Here is a 13,971-nt window from a genome sequence, read left to right on the forward strand (position 1 = left end):
AAGCCCAGCCCTCCTCTAACCCAGCAGTCTGTGCTGAACCTTTATTGTTTTCAAATGTTATTATCTTGTCTGTTGCTTTAAAGGGACCCAAACCAATTCTGGTATCTTTACAAAACAAACCTAGTCTTTGGGTAAACCCACGGATCTCATTTGAGTAAGTGGAAGCTTCAAGTTTGGAAAATATATGAGTTAATTCTAAACAATGACAAAGCAATTATTATTTTCATTTTACCGACAACATGATTTTTCGAGTTGGGAGTGTCAGTGCATTAGCAGCAAAGAAAAAAAAATGAAAGTTTAGACTCCTCATCACTAGGTCCAATACTTAGTGTTGCTGAAATTGGTTCCATGGCAACCAGTTTGGAAAGAGAGATTCACTCTTCAAGCAGGCAACAAGTATGTGATGGAGCTGCATGATTCTGTTTGGAAAGGTTTGAGTCAAACAATATTCTGGCTCAGAGCAGAAAGGAATCTCTGCAAGTAATAGTCATCTCAAGTGAAAAATATCCTTCTGGCATGGCCCTAATGTTCACAGACCATATCCATCACAGGGGTGAGCAAGGCGGTGATCTGGTTCAAGGACTAGCATTGATTCCATATCTTTTGCCCACTTCCTTTCACCATCTAGTAACTGAATGGTGATGTGATTATGACATTAATAGTGATCTTTATTTCCTGGCTCTACATCTTATTTGCCTCTAGATACTGTATGAACAGGATGGGGAGGGTAGTAGTTGGGAACTGATGTTAGTAATGTTAGTAAACTCCATGGCTCAATGATTTAACACAAATTTCCTGAGAGCTTTGCATACATGCAATCTTTGCTTCATATCTGAGATTTAAAAGCATCTCTCTTGGTTTTGTGTCTAATGTTAAAAATTTGCAACAGTTACATTTTTAAAGATAAGTAGGTTTAGTCCATTTTGAAAGGGAGGACAACTTTTTTTTTTTTTAAACTTTCTCTCACTATTTGCAGTTGTTTCTGAAAGATGTACACAAGGATTAAGAGTCAGAAATGGGAAAAGGGGATACTGAAATAGAGCCACTGATGCAGTCTAATGCTCACAGTTTCTTTGGGTGCTTATTGGGAAAATTCCCAATCCATTTGATGAGAAAGATAGTCATTTATTTAAGAAAAAAAAGTAAATCTATGCAGTCTGTGAGAACAATCTGAAAATATCAAGGGTATTTTAAGCCTCATGCATACGTTTACCAAGATTCAGGGTATCAAATTTCCTATTGGATTACTAATGGCAGCAAAAACTTGTGCTTAAAGTTTTAGACTGAAATATCAAAGACATTTTACAAATGTAAATTTTAGCAATAAAAATAACTTTACATTTTTGCATGATGCCATCCTTTGCTTAGATCCAATATAACAAAAGTTGTTGATGAAATATCAATAAAATAAAGTCATCTCAGTATTTCTAATAGTAAGTGTCCCAAACAGACTCTAAGACATAATGAAACAGTGTATTAAATAGGCTCCAATGACTTGGCATTGACATCATGCCACTCTGTACCCACCCGTTATCCTTCCCCCTGGAGAAATTTCATGTACCAACTGGTTGAAAGGGTGCATTTGCCTGTTAGTAAGATGTTAGGATGGCATCACCGACTCGATGGACATGAGTTTGAGTGAACTCTGGGAGTTGGTGATGGACAGGGAGGCCTGGCATGCTGCGATTCATGGGGTCGCAAAGAGTCGGACACGACTGAGCAACTGAACTGAAGATGTTAGCAGCAAACGCTAGGGGTAAGACAATTAGTGTATATGAGAGCTGAGGGTTGATTTAGTTGAGAACATTTAAGCTAAACTATAGTTAGTGGAGAATCAATATGGCAGTAGATGATTAGGTATTTGGGCAAAACTAGGTGGGAGTCCCATTCCTTTTACACCAACAGGCCAAAACACATTTCTAGAAAATATCAACCAATGTATGGGGACCTGTGTGCCCAGTTCTGTTTCCAGAAAAATATAAAATCACATCTTTCTAATTTCCCAAGATTTGACCTACAAGAGGAGGTTTTTTTCAAAAGCTGTATTCAAAACCTCCCCAAAGACAGTATAATTGGCAAAGTAAGAAAGTGGCACTAATTGATCAAAAAAGTCTCTATCAGAAATGCTTGCCAAATGAGGAAGGAAAAATGAAATTCTTTCTTTTAAAAATCTACTCATGTATTTAGAAGGAAAGATATAATCAATAGTGTTATAAGCAATTTTTTTTTAAATTTTTATTTTTACTTTATTTTACAATACTGTATTGGTTTTGCCATACATTGACATGAATCCACCACGGGTGTAAATGACTTTAAATTTACACCCTTAGCAAAAAAAGGAAAAGGAAATCAGATATATGCTTCCTTTCCCATCTCTGCCCCCTTTTCCTGTTTATAAAAGAGATCTGATAAAAAAGGAATGTCAACCTGATGTGGACTTTTAGGGCCAATCTAGAGTCATCTGAAAATACAATCTGAGTTCTTTGATTTGTATCTTCCATTTTGTATTTATGTATCTCTATGCTCTGGGTGGCGCAGACAGTAAAGTGTCTGTCTCCAATGTGGGAGACCCGGGTTCGATCCCTGGGTTGGGACGATCCCCTGGAGAAGGAAATGGCAATCCACTCCAGGACTATTGCCTGGAAAATCCCATGGACAGAGGAGCCTGGTAGGCTACAGTCCATGGGGTCGCAAAGAGTCGGACACGACTGAGCAACTTCACTATGCTCAGTGGGAAGAGATGGGATAGAGGAGATTAACTGCTGAAACTATATCTGATTCTCATAGAAATAATCTTCAAACTAGCATTTCAAAAAAAGTTTTTTTTTGTTTGTTTTTACACAGGTTGAAATGACAACTTTTGGTAAAAAGAAGATTGAAAACGGCACTTAATTTGCTGTGCATAAAAGGTCAGTGTTTCAGAAACTTTTTAAATACTGATAGGTCTGTTTGAGCTTTACTGTTTGTATGGGCTAGATTTAAGTTCAATATCCCTTCTGATGTGTTGATTATTTTAAATAGTCAAATTAATTCTGAAATGTAAATAACATAAAAATGGAATCAGCTTTTTATAAATGAAATTATCAGGTTGCTATTATCAGGTTGAAATTTAGAAACTTCATGGCTTTAGAAAAAAGAGGAAGGAAATTAGTGGAGGCATTTTTATTCACACCTGTGTTAGTCCAGTGCATCACACAAAATAACTCAGCAATGCAGGGAAGTGTGCCAAAAGCATACTTTTGGGGGGCTTGCCAGGGCTTCCCTGATAGCTCTGCTGGTAAAGAATCCACCTGCAATGGAAGAGACACTGGTTTGATTCCTGGGTAGGGAAGATCTGCTGGAGAAGGGATAGGCTACCCACTCCAGTATTCTTGGGTTTTCCTGGTGGCTCAGCTGGTAAAGAATCTCCCTGCAATGAGGGAGATCTGGTTTGATCCCTGGGTTGGGAAGATCCCCTGGAGAAGGGAATGGCTCACCTACTCCAGTATTCTGGCCTGGAGAATTCCATGGACTATTCCATGGGGTTGCAAATAGTCAGACATGACTGTAATCTTGCTCATTACTTTAGAAAAAAGAGGATGGAAATTATTGAAGGCAATTTTATGAGACACCTGTGTAAGTCCGGTGCATTACACAAAATAACTCAGCAATACAGAAAAGTGTGCCAAAAGCATACTTTTTGGGGGGTTGCCAAAGCCAAAAGTTATGCATTCTCAGCTTTGATTTTCATATAAAAACTGAGAATGAGAATGTTAATTGTACTATTGTTTCTGAAAACTGGGAATTCATCTTCCACAAGGACAGCAGTAGAAAGCATGCATGACGCTAAGTCAGCTCAGTCATGTCCAACCCTTTGTGTCCAACCCTGTGTGACCCTATGGACTGTGGCCCACCAGGCTCCTCTGTCTGTGGTATTTTCCAGGCAAGAACACTGGAGTGGGTTGCCATGCCCTCCTCCAGCAGATTTTCCTGACACAAGGATTGAACTCACAGCTCTTATGTCTCCTGCATTGGTAGGCGAGTTCTTTACTGCTGAGTCACCTGCGAAGGATAACGGCTTTCAAATATCTTACATGAGGGTAGCTTGGGATGAGAGCTCAACACATTTTCTTTTGGTTAATTCTATTATTTTAAAAATATGTTCTTGTCAAGCACATAGATAATTCTCACCCACATAATTATTTTAACCATATTCTTCAATTATATGAGCATCATGAGAATGGAAAATCTTTTAAGATATCTTCCTTGAAATATTTTACAAGTTTTAGTGTTGAGTATAAGAAGGTAGAGAACTATTTTTCTCAGTAGACACATGGGCCATATCAGCTTTATCTTAAATATTTATACAACTGTCTATTTTTAGGTGAAACATCATTATGTATTTTGTTATCTAAGGGAAACTGTTCCTTCTACTTGGAAGAAATGAGATTTTCATATTGGAGGATGGTTCACTGCAAATCTAGGATCATATTTTTAGGAAAGATCTCCTTGGAGAATTTATTTACTGCTCTACCTTGTGACTTTAAGAGATCTAATAACAAATTCCATAAATTAAATGTTTGTTTTTTTTTCAACATGAAAAATGTCATGGACGGAGGAGCCTCGTAGGCTACAGTACGTGGGGTCACAAAGACTTGGACATGACTGAGCATGCATACACATGCATATTTCAACTTGGGAATGTAGGGGAAATGTTTCTGAAAATCTCTGGGCCAGGTCTTTATAGGCAAATAAGCAATTTCCAGTACAGAGGGCTATATAATCATTTTAGTAAATTAATTCCCTTCTATACTCTTGGATTTGGCTAGGTAGATCTGTCTTTGCAATCAACAAATTAGGAGTGCTGGGCTCTGCATTAAGTGTCAAAATTGACTCAGTAACATTGAAATTAGTCAATTTCTCTTGGTATGTTTGGTTACTAATGTGAATTTCCCTACCATTTGCATATCATGAATATAATAAGTACAGAGAAATACTTGATCCACTCATATTTCTTGGAGGCATGGAAGCTACATACGCTGTTTTTCTGTATTTACGTACTTGATGTTTGGAGATGTATGTGAGGGTCTTTATCCTCGATCCATACCTACACATATCAATAGAATAGGAGGCTAGGTGGATGGGCACTAAAGCATGAAGAATGTGATCCAGAGAGGAACAAGAGGAACAGCTGCTGTGTGTAGCTTCAGGGTCTAATCCTGTCCTAACCATTTATCGAGATCCACACTAAGACCCAAAGACTGTTTTCTAGGTGAAATATCATTATATTAATATCTGATTTTCCAATGATGAGCTCACTTTCAGAAAAACATGCCCAGAGAATTTTTAGCATGAGCCTTTTCCACATTGCTGAAAGGTAATGGTGACTACTACTCAGGGAAATGAATATAATGGGAGTAGCCAAGGAAGAGCTACAAAGGTTGGGAATTAGGAAAAGAAAGGTTAAGGCTGCATATTCCCAGGGGACACCTCTCTGGATCTTTGAAAAGGTTAGGATGCATGATTCTAAAGAACGTGATCAGGTCGGGCATCCATAAAACACCACATTGATTACCAGGCAATTCTGGGCAAGCAACTCTTCCTATAAAGACATGGGTCATAATTCTAACTACAAAGTTATGTTGCTTTTTTCAAAGTTATAATGTTCTGTTCTACAAGGCAACCAATTAAAATAATTTATACTATGATCAGTGATTTAAAAGTTCCATAGGAGATTCAATCAGAAGACCTTTGACAAAACTGAAATTGGAAGAGCCTCTGAATGCATATTTTCAGATACCTTGACAGGTAGAAAAAAGTCACAGACAGCTCCATACTCACCCGTTTCTTGCTGGCTGGAAAGCTGATGCACTCTCTCCTTTGGGAGTCCCACCATTTAGTGGTTGCTCCTTCTATAGGTAAGACATTCTCTCTTTGGGGAGATAGATTAACTGTGGCCCAATTAAGCTCTAAAAAATATCTCTTACAGTCGTTTCCCCTTCCTATGCTATCTTTGCAGGTGGAATACCAACAGGACCAACTGACACTTGACACACACTGATGGAAGGCGATGAATATGATTAGAAGTGATAGGAATATAATGGTTGAAAAGAAGAACTGAAATGCAATCCACTACTAAAACCTGTAAGTAGAACTGAAAGAAAGCTAATGAATCCACTCATAGCAGCACCTTTCTTTCTCTGCAAGATAAATATGATTTTGTATGTCTCGTCTATGTAATACCCTTGTTTATCAGTTGAAATGCTCAATTTTACTTCTCTTGGCCAAGTGAAATGATGACTGCAACAAAAACCGAGTGCCACTTGGAGATTATGGTAATATCCACTGTTGTACATGGTTGATTATGAAATGACCAGATATTCTTGAAGTTGTGAAACTGTACCCAAGACTTGCTCTGGATATAATTGCCCACTATCAGACAGAGAAAACCATAATCAAGAGAGATTTCATTTCTTGGGTCAGGAAACACTGAAGGAAATCTTAAAGGAGCTGATTTACATTCTTGAGAAAGTGAAGTTTTGTCACCATTAGAGAATGCAGGACTCCGTCATCTATTAGAGGATATTTGTTATTTTTCTGATTGCTCCCACGACACTCTCAGATGTATGCAGCACAGACTGGTGAATCTCACTTTGACAGGTTAGGAGCCGGGCTGTGGGATCAACAATGAATCAAGTCCCTTGTGCATAAAACTATGTGTATGGTGATTTCTTTATTAATAGACCACTGGAGGGGAGGTATATATTAGGAAATCTAATAGATGACAGTCACCTATCAGAACAGCTTTAGAATTGAAGACAGACAGTATGCTTTTCAAGAAAAAATTACAAGAAGGAAAAACTTAGTGTGCTTATGCCATGAATGGTAAAAGCAAAATTCTGTGACATCTCCGCTGGTAGTAAGGCTTGAAAGAATAGAATTAGCTTATAAGAGATTAGAATCATTGGGCCACAGCATTTTACTGAATAGTTGCTCTAGTCAAGGCTAGTGTGGTCATTGAATTATCCCTTTTACTGTTATAGTAGTACATGTTGGCTGCTTATTTTGTGTTAAACCAAAGATTGGGTCCCAGGATACATACTAATTGTTGATCCAAGAAAATTACCTTCACATAGGAAGGTGTTTCATGCATGACCATATATGAATATAACGAGGAATTCTAAAGAAAAATTTAAAGACAGTTAGATGAATAAGGTATCATTTGTCTCAGCAGTCAGACACTGTGCTCCCTTGGGACAGTAAAAGCAGACAATGCGTGACCAAGGGTTGACATTTGTAAAGTGATTACTGGGCATCTATTTTCTTTCTTTTGGATGAGGATACCAATGGCACAATAATACCTTTTGGGTCTTTATTTCTTCAAAACATGAAAACAAAAGATGAAGTAGATGACAATGAGAAGAGAGAAAACATTCCATACAGAATATGCTGGATCACTAGTGATTAAATCAGAAATCATTAGAAACTTTATTTGTCTGTGTCAATAATGTGTACCATTTATAAGGAACAGCACAATTAGTGCACCTCCCCCCTAAGCTGTGCACAATTCACACAAAATAAAATAATCAAAATGAAATAATTTTACATGACTATAATTACTAAAACAACCCTGAACAACCAGAATCATATTTTCCCTATAACATGAAAATTTAAAAAGCAAACAAACCAAAAAGCTTTGAAATTGAAATTGACCAACGGTAAAGATTTCTTAACATCCTCTGTGAAAATTTGCTATGGGATCATTAACATTCCAAATAAAGCTAGAAAGAAGTGCAAAGTCTTTCTAATGTTTAAACAACTCATATCCCTTGACTATTTACTTGGTGTTTCTAGGCTAGCTTTTCATTAAATAAATCTTCAGAAAAAAATGGGTTAGGATTATGCCACCAGTGCGTTGGGCCATGACAGGTCAGGGCGGAGGCTCCAGGAGATGTGAGAAATTATAGCTGCAGGGGGCATGGAAAAGTACTGCTGTCCAACAAAGATCAGCTGAAGATAAAAATTTGGATTAATTGGGATTTCTCAGACAGCTGGGTCATCAGCAGGATCTCCTTACTTGGTTTAAAATGGAAAGGTGTGCAGATCTGCAAGATTGGCTCAGGATACACAGACTGCTGCTCCTATCCTATGCCTTGTACTCTCTCAGATCAAGAAAATCTTAGACATCTAGGCAAGATAATTTCAGCAATTGTGTTTTTCTTGTAAGATCAAACTGTCTCCATGTGGCTGTGTTAACTGTCACTCAGGGACTGACTGTGGCCCCCCTCAGGATAGGGATCTGGGCTGTCTGGTGTGTGTGTAGTCCCCGAGTGCTAGCACAGTACTGGGCAGATTGAGTGGGTGCTCAGCATTTACTTATTTGTTCAGTCACCCAGTGTTTATTAAATGATGAATGATTGTGATTACTAAGTGGAAGAAGAGAAAGTGAGAAATGAAAATTATTATCAGTTAAGTATCTTTGAATCAACACAGAGGGCTTAGGGGTGTCTCCGGCCTGGGATTCTTTATGGATAGAGAAATGTCTGAGAGGGGACCTAAGTCATTCCATTTTTCCTCATTTGTGGACTCACAGCTTTGGAATGTTGGGTTTATCATACTCTTTGATATTGTGAAATAGAGCCATTCCATTTCCAGGGTTAAAAACCTCCCAGAGCAGTCCTATGAGAGGCACTCTCATTTAATCACTTCCTCCTTAGCCCTACGTAGAGAAGGCCTGTTGCTCACCGTGGCTTCTTTTCTCCTCAGGAACTGCAGATACTATCAGAGGGGTGTGGACGGTGAAACAAATGGGGCTCTGAATAGCCTTTTACATAAAAAAATATAATGAACAAACCAGCACTATCTACCATCTGTGCCAGACAGAGCAGATGTGAAATAAATACTTTGGGGGCAGGGGTGTTCCAGGAACGGAGGCTTTCAGAGCCCAGGCACGTCTAACGTGCACCCTTCTCTACACAGCCCTTCTCCTTGGCCTTCCTGAACCAACAGGTGAGTTTTCAAGGCTTTGAAATGCACCACATGGCTAATTTTCCTTGAAGATACTTTGTCGCGTGTCCGCTGTCCTCTCAATAGCTTTAACTCCCACGTAACAGTTATTGTTTCTTAGAAATGAACCTGCAGATCCATGAACAATAAGCCATTTTCTCCTTTTATCCCTAATCAAACTCAATAACAACACAAAAGTTACAACTCAGGTGAAAAGAAAACTCACTTATGTCTTCAATGTCCAATCAATGTCGCCAAATGGGAGAACAGTATATGCTATACTCTACTATATACAGATACGCTTTGTTTTGTTGTATTTTTCATCCATGCACTGTGTAACAGGTATCACAACAACATTCCCAAACAGGCAGATGAAAGAGGAGCAAATGTTCCCTCATGACTGGAACAGGAGTGTGCAGGCTGTAGATGCCTTGGAAAACAGAACTGATGGACAATCCCAGGCAATAGCAACATGGGACACAGACTGATGCAAATGGAAAAGGATGATGTGCTTTTTGAATGGAGTTATTCTTCCTGTTTGTATGAGGGGTAAAGGGCAGGAAAAGGGGTTTGGGATGGGAGGGCTGGGGAATCAGCGGGTGTGGAACATCAGAATCAGGGCCTTGCTAATCATAGTCCAGCGCTAAAGAGATAAGAAAGGACTTTGTATGTTCCTGGGAATCTAGGCATGTTGTTTTTGTACCTGTTGAACAAGGGTGCCAGGCCTAGTATCTTTAAATATCAGACTGTATTTAGAACCATGACTCTTCTTAGCTCCATTCCAGCTCCCATGTTTCTTCTTGGGGGGAGCTTCACCTCTGCTCCTACTCCAGAGATAAGCATGAAATTTAGTAATATGGTGAAGACATGCTTCTTTCTTCTTCCATGCCCATTTCTTCCTCCAAAATAATTTTTAAAGTTTTTGGGCAAAGGGAGAATAATCTTCCTGATTTCCATTTTTACCACTGAGATTGGACATCACCTCCCACAAGAGAAGCACAAACCCTGATCCTCCCCCTGCAGAAACAAAACCAAACCCTAACATCAACCACCTCCCAACCCCGACCCAAAACAAGCCAAAACAGAAAACAAATCAAAGACTTAAGGATTTATGAACCCAGGGAGAACACAGCCCTTCTGGGCTGAGCTGCAAAGATGCCTGGTTCAACAAGACGATGCCCCTGGGAACGGGAGGTGATGCCTTCTCACTCCGGCCCTAGTACAGAGTCTGCTCTTGAAGCTGGATTCCATCAGCAGGTGGGTGGACATGACAAATGCGTTTCCTCTGTTCATTATACATAATTTTTATGTATATATATATATGTATATATATATATAAATTTACTACATCTGATTGTTCCTTTAGAAGCCTTTTATGTGGCAGTAGGCCTCCAGGGAGGAGAAGAAAATGTACAAGAGCCACAGGAGCACAAAGAGGCAGGATGTGAGGAGCTTGGCAGTCCGGGGCCCACCCAGCTCACCTCCAATTTCTGGCCTCCGCCGATACAGCAGCACCCCCACATTGATGAAAGCAAAAATGGTGAAGAGAGTGACAGAAAAAGCTAGCGTGCCAGGGGACACTTTGAACTGTTCCCCGTTGGCCGCGTGGTAGATGGCAGCGATGGACCAGGCCACGCCGATGCCCAGGAAGACGTTCACCGCGTTGCTGCCTGTGACGTTACCTATGGACGCATCCGCATACTGGTCCTGGGTGGCTGCCACTTTGCTTGCAAATGTGTCTGAGGAGGAAGAAGAAAAAGACAATGACCGATTAGCCACTTACAGAGGTCTGTGGAGTGCTGGAAGCTTCAGCCGTGTACTCTGGAATCAAGCCTTCGGTGGAAACCCTGAGATCAGGACAGAGCTTCGTTCTCTCAAGTCCCAGTCTGTGTAGTCAGAACAAGAGGATCCCTTGGTAACAGGACTCGAGGGCTTGGTGGTGGGTGAGTTATAGGTGACTTTGGTCAAGTTCTTTTTCCCACAGATACCACAGTTCTTTGTTGATGGTAACAATTCTATGAGGGTAGTAAACTTTAGAGGTAGACAGCAAGCAAGAAGCCACATTAAGGCCTGAGCTGGGCCTTCTGCCTTCAGGCAAATGCCTGTTCACTGTATTATCTCACCTTTCCCTGTGCCTGGCATCCTCATAGGCAGCCTCAAAGCTCTTTGTTTACCAATAATCCTGAATGCATCTTTTCTCTGAGGTTAGGGAATTCACACATTTTCTTTCTCTACAAGGAGTAGCACAAAACTGACTTGGTGAACAAAGCACAAGAGTTTAGTGCTCATTTAAGCCAGAGAGTTTCAAATTCTTCCTTTGTAAGGGAGTGTGTGACCCCAGGCAGTTACTTAATTTTTAGAGATTCAATTTCCTAATCTGTGAAATGAGGATAGTAATGCTCACTTTAGAGTACTTTTGTTAAATTGAGCTATTAAATGTAAAATGCTTATGTTTCTGGTACAAAGCAAGGGTAGCTATTTTTGTTTTTTGGGAAGACAACATGAATGGAGCTGCCCAGATCTGTTAAGGTGAGGTGAGGATGGATCTGAAATAGCTCCCTTTATTAATAATGTAACAGGACCTGTAAGATATTCAACTTCCTTTTTATACAATCACCGAGTTACTAATATCAAAGTCCTTTCAGCTACCTCTGCAAAATATGTTGCACAGTCAACTTAGAATAAATATTAATAACTGTCAAATTGCACTCACATTTGCAAAGCCAGCAGTAGCAGGTATGCTATTACTACAAGGTATCATGGTCTAAGCGTATGTGTAGACGTGTGATATCTGGATGGCTTTCTTCACTCTGTTGCTATTCTGTGGCCACCTCCAACAGTGTGTGTGCTAAGTCACTCAGTTATGTCTAATTCTTTGCGACCCTATGGACTGTGGCCCTCCAGGCTCCTCTGACCATGGGATTCTCCAGACAAGAATACTGGAGTGGGCTGCCAGGTGTCCTCCAGCAGATCTTCCCAATACAGGGATCGAACCCATGTCTCTTACATCTCCTGCAATGGCTGGTAGGGTCCTTTACCACTAGTGCCACCTGGGAAGCCCAAGCTCCAATGGGGATGATGCATAAAGCATGTTTGCTTACATAAGCCTGTAGATTCTTGTGCTTTACCAGGGGAGAGAGGTTATTTAGGCTTCTCAGAGGCTACTGAATCTGCAGTGTCACTTTCTTTCTGAAAGGGAACTGGTTAACCTTGAGGGTCTGTGGGATGGACCCACAGATAGATTCTGACCTATGTTTTATAACAGAGGCAAACTTCTTACTCTGTGCTACCCATATGACATAGATATGTTTTTAGTTTTTAACCGGAGGATAATTGCTTTACAATGTTGTGCTGGTTTCTGCCATAGAACAATGTGAATCAGCCATAGTTACAAGGATATTTTCACTGAACCCTCAATCTAACCGTTGTAGAGTAGACATTATTAAACCATTTTTACAATCTGGGAAACAGTGATGTTGTCATAGTCTGCCTGTTGGATAGGGTGTCTGTCAATAGAGCAAGGATTCTGAAACCAAATCTGTTTGCTTTCAGAGCCACTCTCAGCCTACACCTTGCTTTCTCTCCTAGGGAGGCTCATGTTTTCCTCTTCTCAGCCCCTTTTAGGCTGCCCTGTTCCTTCCACTCAGAAAACCTGAGACAGGTTTCCACAGAGTACTCTTTCCTATACCGGTGAGAACTAAGAAGGAGGTGTAGGCAGCTGGCTATCCTGTCCTGCGGGACCGGTGCAACATGTTACACTTGTGGTCACACACTGCAGCCTGAATCAGGATCCTCACGGTGGCTGGCAAGTAAAAGCCAGGTGAGACAAATCTCCATCTCTTGCAGTTCATTATTAAGAGTTATTAGGAACTGCCACAGCAGCAGCCTCAAAAAAAAAAAAAAAAAAAAAAAAGTCACTTGGCGTTTAATTTTCAAGGACAGACAGCTGAACAAGGAATGTAAATGAACAGAGTCCAAGGTGGGAGACAGCCACTTATAGCTCAGCTACTGCTGAGGAACACTTGAGATGGTATTCTGTGCTGACATGCCTGCTGGTGGTGGCTAGTGATGTGGGGCCTTCACCTTCCTCTCTTACCCGCTCCGCCAGGCTGTAGGGATGGGGACCTGGCATCCTTGGCCTGCTTACCTCCCTTGGCACATAGTATGTGGCACTCTAGGCTTCCTGGGTGCCCCATCTCCACTCAAACCCTGGACTTTCTGGACGGCATCTCTGCTGCTGTGCCAGAAGTGAATGAGGCACAAAATCAAAGACTTGACTGAGCCCTCTTGGGTCTGCAGGGATTTCTTCTCACTCAAGTCATTTTTTTCAAGAGCCCATTAATGTGAATAGCACAGGGGAGTCCTAATAATAATAGGTTCCTGTTTATAAATGCCTCTGAAAGTTAGCAACCCAAGTGATTAGCTTATCACATAAATGAAACATGTTTGGGCCTCTGAGCCAGGTAGGTTTTACTTACTGGAATTATACATCAGATCTTTGTTTTGCAATTCAAAAGCTGTATAAGAAAATTGTAGAAACATATATAAATCCAAACTATTAGCTTTAATTTCAACAGAGACAACTCTGTTTTCCAAATGAAGTGTGATGGAGTCTCCCCAAACCACCTTCTCTCACCGCTGCTTAGCGTGCATGGTGGCAGACCACAGACTGTAGATGAGGTCCAGCCAAGCCTGGCCCTGAATGCCAAGCCCAAGCCCTGTTTGTGGCTGAACAAGGCAAAAGCAATGCACGTGCCATTCCCTGGGGTGACATCCAAACAAGAACTGTTGCCACAGTACAGGCGTATTCAGAACTTAGACTGTTAAATACAAACCTATATGAGTCAGATATCCATTGCGATTGCTACAAACTAAGTAATTGTTAATAATAATTTATATATGGGTTTATAACTATACCTACACAATAGGAATTTTTATTTCTAATTCTCACCTTGAATTCTAATACATTTAAAGTTAATTTTAGAC

At 40.4% G+C, this 13,971-nt stretch overlaps 1 protein-coding gene across 4 annotated transcripts in view; it reads right to left on the bottom strand.

Annotated features, from left to right (window-relative positions):
• SLC8A1 (solute carrier family 8 member A1) overlaps nt 7,444–13,971 on the bottom strand; it is a 382,769-nt gene continuing 376,241 nt past the window's right edge. For all 4 annotated transcript variants that reach the window (XM_018055163.1, XM_018055162.1, XM_018055161.1 and 1 more), the window contains one exon: nt 7,444–10,724. In XM_018055163.1, coding sequence (XP_017910652.1) covers nt 10,348–10,724 — 377 coding nt within the window. In that variant the 3' untranslated portion in view covers nt 7,444–10,347. The remainder of the gene's footprint in view (nt 10,725–13,971) is intronic.

This window comes from Capra hircus, chromosome 11 (genome assembly GCF_001704415.2).
Source record: "Capra hircus breed San Clemente chromosome 11, ASM170441v1, whole genome shotgun sequence".
In the NCBI taxonomy this organism is placed as follows: Eukaryota; Metazoa; Chordata; class Mammalia; order Artiodactyla; family Bovidae; genus Capra; species Capra hircus.